The sequence below is a fragment of the Neopelma chrysocephalum genome, unplaced genomic scaffold, assembly GCF_003984885.1.
Source record: "Neopelma chrysocephalum unplaced genomic scaffold, ASM398488v2 Primary Assembly neopelma1_377, whole genome shotgun sequence".
Lineage (NCBI taxonomy): Eukaryota > Metazoa > Chordata > Aves > Passeriformes > Pipridae > Neopelma > Neopelma chrysocephalum.
In genome coordinates, this window is record NW_020898041.1 from 288,704 (window position 1) to 297,983 (window position 9,280).

Here is a 9,280-nt window from a genome sequence, read left to right on the forward strand (position 1 = left end):
CATTTCTCGAGAAGGGGAGGAGCGACGCCTGCGTGTGGAGCCCTTCGACCGTGGCGCCGGGCAGGCCCCGCCCCCTCCCATCGTCACGGCCTGGCTCCGCCCCCTTCCACTGGTCGCCGCCGATTCCTCTCTGTTCTCGTCCTCCGGGAGCGCGGAACGGGGGGGCCCGTGGGCCTGGGCCGGAAGGACTGGCCTAGATATGGGGGAGACGACACGTCCGGGGGCGGTGGAGGTGGGCGAGACAAGTTGGGGAACAACTGAGTCTCGAACCAGTTTTTATTAGCCAGACTGGGGGCATGGGAGGGAAGCCTCGGGAGGCCCCAGGCACCCCAGTATTCGGGAGTATTCCCCCAAATTGCAAAATATCCCCCTGAAATGGTTGGAAGGGGCAGCCCCAAGACTTCAGATCACCCCCGAACATTCCAGGGGGTTGGCCCCCAGAAGAAATGGGCGAGGGAAGCACAGCACACCCTCAAACTGGCTTTGGGAATCCCAGCAGCCCTTTTCAGGCTGGACTCTGTCTGTAGGTCTACCTATGCACTCGGAGACACTCATGGCATTATGAGCACTTGTGATGGCACTCTGGGGACCCTTGGTAGCAACATGAGCCCTGGGAGAGGAGATGCCAAGTTCTCTCTTCCCTCTTCCCCCACTGAAAAAGCCGTGCTGAAGTCAGGGCAGAGGCAGTTTGAGGACATCCGGGGGTCTCCAGCAACTAGGATCATCCCAGTAGTACAATACCACATACTAGAGGTGCCACCAACCTTGCACAAGCCCTGTTTGGCCCTCAGTGGGGCCTTTTGGGGTGGTTTCCTGCTTTCTGAGGAAGGCAAGAGGAACTGCAGGCCCTGCTCCAGGGCCATGGGGACTCCCCACTTCTCTGGGCAGATGAGGATGCATGCAGGAGGAGCTGTTGTTGGATGGAGCCAGCCAACTGCAACCCTTAAAACCTGCTGCTCCCTATCTCAAATGTCCCACCTGGAAGGTAGGAATGCATCAGCTTGCCCAAAAAGTTTTCAAAGCAGAGCCACCAGCAGCTGGACCGTTGGGCCTGACCTGCTTCCTGGTGTGACACTTGCACCATTACAGAGAAGGAAAGATGAGCACTCTCACCCTCACCAGAGTAGCTCAGGACCTACTTTATTGTAAGTGCATGAGGAAATGGGTCTGGGGAGCCTTAAAAGGCAGCTTTGAGCCAACCAAATTGCAGACTGAATTCTCTCCCTCTGAGAGGGAGCATTTGGAACATATGCAATTGGTTTGGGGCCAGAAATGAGCCTTTGGACTCTACAAATGAGGCTTTGAACCTTCCAGATCAAACCTGGGGCCTTCAAAATGATGCTCTGGACCCTCTAAATGAGTCTTTGAACTTTAAAAGCATAAATCTTGTGACGTCTAAATGTAGTTTTGTAGTATGAAAATGTGGGTTTGTATCTTAAACTATATGATCTCCCAAGTGCAGGCTTTAGGGATTTAAAAGTGATTCTGTTTTCCTTACTTTGGAGGATTGTGTTATATAAATCAGTCTTTGTACTTGAAAAACTTGGGGTTGAATCAGAAAAATAATCCTTTGGACCTTGAAATTGTAGTTCGGGATCTCAATTTTTTTCCTCGGTTTTTTATTTGTTTGGTTTGTTGGGTTTTTTGGGGGGGGATGTTGTTTGGGGTTTTTTGTCACTGAGATTCATGTTCCAACCCTAAGAATGAGGGGGTTTGGACTAAAGCATTCCTGTGTTATCAGCCCTGTTCTTAGCACAAATCCATCACCCTCAGGGTGGTTAACCCTGGGGCCTATCACACTTGGAGGGGATTAATCCTTGAGGCCATCACCTCTGGGGGGGGCAACCACCCTGGTTGTTTTTTACTCTTCGGGTCCATTAGTCCTTGATCCCATCACCCTTGGGATGATTAACTCTGGGCCCACCAGAGGTGCTTTACCCTGTTGGCCCATCACATCTCAGGCCCGGCCCTCTCAGGGTTATTAACCCTGGGGGACCATCCCCCTGGAGGCTCATCCTTTTTGCTTTGAAGGACCCTGGGGCCCACTAAGGTGACCATGAGCAGCAGGATGCAAAGGATAATGCATCACTATCCTGGGTGGCACTTGGAGGCAGGTGGCAGCAGGGTTGTGTGCTCCTTCCTCGCCACTCAGTACTGGTGAGCCCACCCTTTGAACACTGGGTCCAAGCCCTGGGCTACCAGTACAGAACAGATTGTCGGCAAGCCAGCCCGGGAACAGGCCTTGGAGATGCCCCATGGCTGGGAGCCTCTTGGAGGGGCTGCAGGAGCTGCTCAGCCTGGAGCAGGTTTGGCTGCAGAGGGTCCCACCGAGGTCTCAACACTGGCAGAGGCGGGACAAGAGACACTAGGCACACACCCAGACCCAGAGTGACTTGGGAGGACATGTTTTTTACTGTGGGGGTAAATGAGGCTTCTTGGGAAAGTTCTGGGGTCCCAAACTGGGGAGGGGTAAAAGGCCACCTGGACACAGCTATGGTGGTTTCCCTGGGGCTTGCCTGAGACCCCAGCATCCCTTGAAGGGTCCTGCTTCACCCGGGACTCTCCTAGGGGCCTTCCCAGGCCTGCTGACCCCCAGAGAGCCTCCCAAGCTAAGACCCCATGCTAGTCTTTGCTGTGCCCTGGTGACCCACCGGGGCTTTCTTTGGAGGGGAACAGCAGGTGATGCCAGGGACACAGGGCGGGCTCATCATCTCCCCCAGGCCAGCACATGGAGTTGGTGGGCAGCATTGCGCAGCCGCTCACGGTGCTCAAGGCGGCAGTGCAGCCCCGGGGGGACGGATGTTAGTCCCCTCTGCAGCCCCCAGCACCCAGCAGCGATGGTCCCCGTCGAATCGTTGTCCCCACCATGCAACACTGCCCTGCCACACAGCTCTTCCCAGCATCCACCGGCTGCCAGCAGGGCTTCTAGGGCCACCATGGGTGCATCATGGCCACTGCGCCCTGCCCACCCCTCCAGCGCCCAGCCCAGGTACACGGTGTCCCGCTCGGCTGGGGACGGGAGGGATGGCACCTGGGCCGGGCCAGGACCCTCCAGAAGCCCACGGGAGTCCAGGTACCTGCAGGGACATGGGGACACTGAGGTCACTGGGGATATTGGTGGCAGCTGGGATGACACTGAAGACATGGGGAGTCATCAGGGACACTGGTGTCAGTGGGGACATTGGTGTCACCAGACAAGGGGGTAACCAGTGACACTGGGGGTCACTGGGCGATGGCTCTCCAGCAGCCCCTGTGACCCCAGGAACCTGTGAGGACACTGGGGACAATTGGTACACCTGGGGGGGCACTGTGGCTCTGGACACAGTGGGGACACTAGTAACACCAGGAAAACCCATAACCCCAGGAACCCTAGGGACACACAGGTCAGTGCCCCTGAGGATGGCACCACTGGCGGGACACAGGTGCAGCAGGAACAGCATGGGCAGTGCCAGCCCTGTGGACAGAGTGGACATCAGGATCAGCAGTAACCCCAGTGTGATGCGCTTCCAGGACTGGGACAGAGCCTAGTGGGCACCAGTGACACCAATGGCCCCCTGAGCCCCTCCCAGTATCCTCCTCAGTCCAACCTTGTGCTCCCAATGTCTCCCCAAGGCCTTCCCAGTGACCCCTCACCGGTGCCAGGCCTCCCCAAAGAAGGGCCAGGCAGCAGCATTGTCCTCCACAGCCACACCGGTGCCCTCCACGTAGTCCCATGCCAGGGGCAGGACCCGCAGCAGCTCAGCCCCCCAGCGCTCTGGGGGCTCCCCTCGAGCCCCCAGTGCCCCAAAGAGGGCCACTGCCAGTGCTCCGAGGTACCCTGTGGGGACAGGGGCTTCAGGGGGGTTCCTGTGTCCCCTCCTGCCCTGCCTCCCTCAGGCTGGCACCCACCAGTGGGGTGGTGGTGGGTCATGCGCCCGCTCTCGATGCTCACCCGGATCAGTGTCGGCAGCTCCCAGGCATGTGGATACCTGTGCTGGCATCAGACAAGTCCCCACCGCCCCGGTCCTGTATCCCCAGCCTTGTTCCCATCCCCATCCCACCACTCTTGTCCCCACAGTCCTTGTCCCTGCTGTGCCCATTCTCCCTGTTGCTGTCCCCGTGTTCTCAGTCCCCGACCTCCCAGCTCCAGCACCACCATGTCCCCAAATCCCAGACCTTGTCCTCTCCAGCCCCACCGCTCTCTGTATCCCCGTTCTTCTCCCTCTGACATCCCCATGTCCCTGTTACCCCACCCCCATCCCCTCACGTCCCCTTCCCTCCAGCTCTGACACACCCATTTTCCCAGCCCCAACATTCTCATGTCTCCATTCCCCCAGCTCTGACAGTCCCTCACCCCCATTCCCCGTGTCCCTGTTCCCCCACGTCCCTCCAGCCCTGACACCCCCATGTCCCCATTCCACCCATTTTGACACCCCCGCATCCCTGTTTGACACCCCTACATACCCTGTCCCCATCCTTCCAGCTCTGATACCTCCATTCCCCATCCCCACCTGTCCCCCCATTGCTCCGTCCCCACCTGAGGCCGATGGCCAGGCTGCGCATGGCGGCCCCGCAACCGGTGCCACGGGGGTTGAAGGGGATGCGATAGCCCTCAGGCTCCCCAGGCCGCAGCTGTGAGGTGCCTGGGGGAGCATGGGGGCGTGAGGCCCCCTAAGCCCCCCTGCCTCTCCCCGGATCCTTGGGCCGCACTCACCCAGGATGCTGGTGGGTCCAGGCTTGCGTCCCTCCATGTCTCCCATGGCAGCCACGTAGCGGCGAGCCAGCTCCTGCAGGAGGGGTTCCCCCTCCAGGCCTGGGTGGGGGAGCATGAGGGCCTCCCTGGGTTACCCAGGCTGGCAGGGAGGGGAGGGAGAGGCCCCGTGCACCCCCCAAAACTGAAAGGGAAGAGGAAGACCCCCCACTGCACCCCGCCCAAAACATGTGGGGAAAGGGTACATCGCCCCACAGACACCCCAAAACTAGAGGGGGGGAGGAGAACATCCTTCATGGACCACCAAAACTGGAGGGAAAAGGAGACACCACTCACAGACCCCCCCCAAAAGTGGAGGGGAAGCAGGACAAGTTTCATGGAGAAATGGGGAATCCCCCTGAGCACTCCAATTTGGGTGGGAAAGGAGTACCCTGCCAGGTCTCTAAAGTGGGAGGGGAAAATGTTCCCCCCTCTAGCTCCCAATAGGGAAGGGCACATAAATGGTGAAAAACACACAGACACAGACAGACACACACGCCCCACCTGCCACTCTCCCCGAGTAAATGAGGACCCCCCCCCCCCCCAAGCCTCACTGGCTAAACTCTAAAAGGGGAGGAGAGGAGGAAAGTGGAATTAGAATGCCCCCAAGCCCCCTCCAGGGCTGGCCAGAGTCCCCCCAAAAGCCCCTCCCAGCAACCCTCCAGTTTAGGTCATGGATACAATGGGGGACTTCTGCCCCATACAGCCCAGGGCTAAAATGGGGACCCCCCCCCAAACCTCGCTATACAACCCAAGGCTATATACAACCCAACCAAAAGATAAGTCCCACCCTCTAGGGGATGTAGTGAGGACATCCCCCTCACCCAGAACACTCCACTTCTAGCCTGGGATACAATGGGGACCCCAATCCCAGGGATCTGTATCTGTGGGGTGCCATGGAGCCCCCCTCACCTGTGGCCAGGCCCTCGGCAGTGGCGAGGTGCAGGACGGTGTCATCGCTGACGGGCCACTCAGGGGGCTCGAGGGTGATGGCCGCCAGCCCCCCCCAGCTCAGCCAGCTCGGCGTGGATCTGGGGGCCCGAGGTGCAGTACTCCCAGCGGCCCCCGCGGTACCCCAGCGCATCCCCCACCCCACTCAGCACCATGGCCGCCTCGTAGGCTTCCACTGAGGGCACCCTGGAGGGAACAGTAGGTTCAGGGGGTGCCAGCAGTGGGGGAACCTCGGGGCCCCGGCGCACTCACGTCTCCTCCATGGCGGAGCAGCTGGAGACGCCTGTTAGAGGCTCAGGGCACGGAGCCAGTGCTGGCCAGGGGCCCTTAAGGGGCCCAGAACACCTCTGGGATGGGGGGAGAAGCAGGGGGGGATTCCAGGGGTGTTACGGATGAGGGAGGCTGAAAGAGGAGAGACTCCAGGGAGTCCCGTAGGACACCCAGTGGGACTGGGGGGCTCAGAGAGGCAACTAGAGAGGCATGGAGGGAGGTGGAGGGGTGCTGTACCCAAATGGGCATGAAGGAGCCTGGGGAAGCACCCTGAGGGGCCTGGGGGACATCCAAAGGGAAATTAGGGATACCCCGAAGGGGCATGGAGGCACCCAAAAGGGCCTAAGTGAAACACAAAAGGGACACTTAGAGAGGCTAGAGGCCTCTTAAGGATTTGGAGCACAGAGGGCTGGGGTACAGCAGCCCCAGGGGAGAGAAGGAGCACAGCCAAGGAAGACTGGTCCCACCAAATATTTCCCTATACTTATTTTGCTAAGATGGGGCAAAAACATGGCCCTGAGCTGTATTTTGGGGCAAGATCTCACAACACTGCTCTGGCTTGGGTCGCCAGTGAGAGGTTCAAAGCTCCACCTTAAATTTCTGAGTGGAGCAGCACAGCCCAGGCCAGGTCCAGGTCAGGGCAACTCCTGTGCTTCAGCACCAGTTTCATCTTGGATTTGGTCCAAATGATACCAAATGAGGCACAAATCTTTGGTCTGGTGGTAAAAGTCTGGAAAAGGGGGTGGTTAGTGATCAAAAAGGTGAATAACGAGGCTTAAAATCCATTGTCATGTTGGAAAAATTTCAAAAGGCCAACACTTGGGGGACAAAAAAATGATGTTTTGGAGGCTTTTTTGGCTGGACACACAAAAATGGAGGAGTTATCCTACTACACTGTGAAAAGGGGGTTCAGAACCCAACAGAGGAAGCTCTGGAGCCTGTGGGTCAGGGGCAGGACACCCTGAAACCCTGCAGTCCAGGACACACCCAAGCTGCACAGGTTTGGTCCACAAGTTACAAATGAGTTTTCGCTAAATTCTACCCATTTTCAACTCACTTTTATGCTGTTTTTTTACACTTAGGTGGAGCTTGAGTGATTTTAGTCATGCGTGTTACTCAGTGAAAGGCGGTTGTACCTTGGGGACAGGTATCTCAGTGCAGTATCTGAGATAACCTTGAAATAGGGACACCCATCAGTCCAAGGAGAGGGATTTTGCCACAGTTGCTGATTCAACAGCAGGACATCTTCCTTTATCTCTCTTGGTTTTCAGCTCCTGTGCAGCTGATCAGCTAGAAAGTACCACCGAGTTCCCTCCCCTGCAAAGGTTTCGACACTCAACTCCACCCTTCATTTAGTCCCCCTTAGACTGTGCTGTGTGGGGGGAGGTCGGGTATGCTGGCTGCCTTCCATCCAGGGAGTAGCAATGTATTTTCCCCTATAATTTCTGTACCATTATCTTTTTACCCCCAGTCATTTTCCCACAGCCCTTAACCAGAAAATGTGTAGAGACATCCTCAAACAATGTTACCGGTGACAATTAAGGCTTGTACAAAATCAGCCATGTCAGACACAACTGGCTCCAAAGCAGCATTTTTAGGGCCCAGATGGTCATTTTTAGGGTCCAAGCCACACCTTGAGTGTCCAGACCCCCATCTGGGTAGTCCAAAGCCCTCTTTTAGGGACCAAAGCATCATCATTAGAGCCCTAAGCCTTTCTTCTAGCCTTGAAAGTCTCCTTTTTATGGTCCAGGTTGACAATCTGCCTTATCTCCACTGTGGCAGCACAAGACCCGTGGCCTAAGTACTGCTCCCACTTTGGTGTCATCTGCCAACTTGCTGAGTGTTGTCTCTGCCCCAGCATCCAGATCATTAGTCAAGAAAGACATTAAATAGGATCAGTCCCTGACCCCTGGGACACACTTGTTATAGGTAAATAAACCAAATCAAAATTTAGCAGCAAAATTTATTGTGAGATTTATAAAGTGCAGATAAGCAAATCAACGCGCTGGGTGGCCTGAGGAGACCCTTGCTCCTCACCGGCCCACAAGCCCAATGAAAACAAACAGCAACTTTTATGCTTTTCCAACCCCCTCCCATAGTCACTCGTTAGCTCTTGATTGGGCTTGGGTTCGCGGGCCTTGTTCTGGTTGGTTCTGTTGCAGGCCCATCTTGATTGCCAGGGACTTTCCATCAGTACTTTCCATCAATAGCTTTAATTAGCCCAATGTCCTTGGAGCTGAATATGGGAAGATGTCCAGATGGTCCAGATGTTCTCCTTGGCCCTTCTTTATCATTTCCATCCTTGACCCTCTGATCCTTGTTCTCTTCTTCTTTTTCTAATGAATATACTTAAACAATATTTTTAGAAAAGCAGGATATGGTATACGTGCTCAGTAAAACAAGATACTTTATCTTTGCCAACTAGGTAGGGAACTGCCAGTCACAAGATAGTCAACTTCCAGCAGTTAACTATTCTGCAGCTTACAATTCCCCAGTCCTAACAAAGCATTAGTTATAATATACAAAAAAATACAATATATATTTTGACGAGTAAATTTTACTATTGCTTACTTATTACACACTGCTTCTTCCTGGCTCCAGACAAGGCTTGGTGCTGCTGAGCAGAACCCTTGGGGTCCAGCCATCCAGCCCTTTTCAGTCACTGTTGACTCATCCAACCCATGTCCCTTTGAGTGACTTGAACTCCATATTTAAAAATAAGAGATTGCCAGATGGGCATGTGCAAGCACATAGCTTTCAAAATCCCATCATGCACAACATCCCACAGTGGGTATTTCCACCAATTGCCCCAAAATCTAAAAAGAAGGATTATTCATGCAAGGCCATGTCATAACCTATGTGGTCAGAGGCATGATGCTCGTTGTGAATTCTTGTCAGGCTGAACAAAGACACTGGGCTACATGTCAGGGAACTCTTTATGTTTTATTGTACAGCCACCATAACTCCAGGAACCACCCCAATATTTAGATTAAAAAGGTGTTGGCTAACAAGCCCTTAAATTATTGCAATACACTTCTACAAGAGTGGGGCCAAACAAGCCCTTAGATTTGGTACAGTACACTTCAGTAAGTTCTCAGCTCCCACAAGAAGCTTCTCAAAGGTGCTGGCTCACAAGCCACAACACACTTCCACAAGCTCCCCACTCCCAATCAAACTTCAATATGGAGTACAGGCTAGAATATCATAGCCGTGCTTTGCCCAGGCAAAGCAAGAGAGGAGAGAAATAAAGATAGAAAAGGGAGAGAACAAAGAATATCAGCAGTCTGTAGATCCCACATTGGTCCTGCCACGTGGGTCTGGAGCTGAGGT

At 55.0% G+C, this 9,280-nt stretch overlaps 1 protein-coding gene across 1 annotated transcript; it reads right to left on the reverse strand.

Annotated features, from left to right (window-relative positions):
- Positions 1 to 2,384: 2,384 nt before the first annotated feature.
- Positions 2,385 to 6,056, reverse strand: LOC113979046 (protein ADP-ribosylarginine hydrolase-like). The gene is given in 8 exon segments (XM_027706490.1): positions 2,385 to 3,077; positions 3,634 to 3,817; positions 3,889 to 3,968; positions 4,517 to 4,622; positions 4,694 to 4,792; positions 5,642 to 5,735; positions 5,737 to 5,866; positions 5,933 to 6,056. Coding segments are annotated over 8 exon segments (1,074 nt in total). The 5' UTR covers positions 5,944 to 6,056; the 3' UTR covers positions 2,385 to 2,707.
- Positions 6,057 to 9,280: the final 3,224 nt, after the last annotated feature.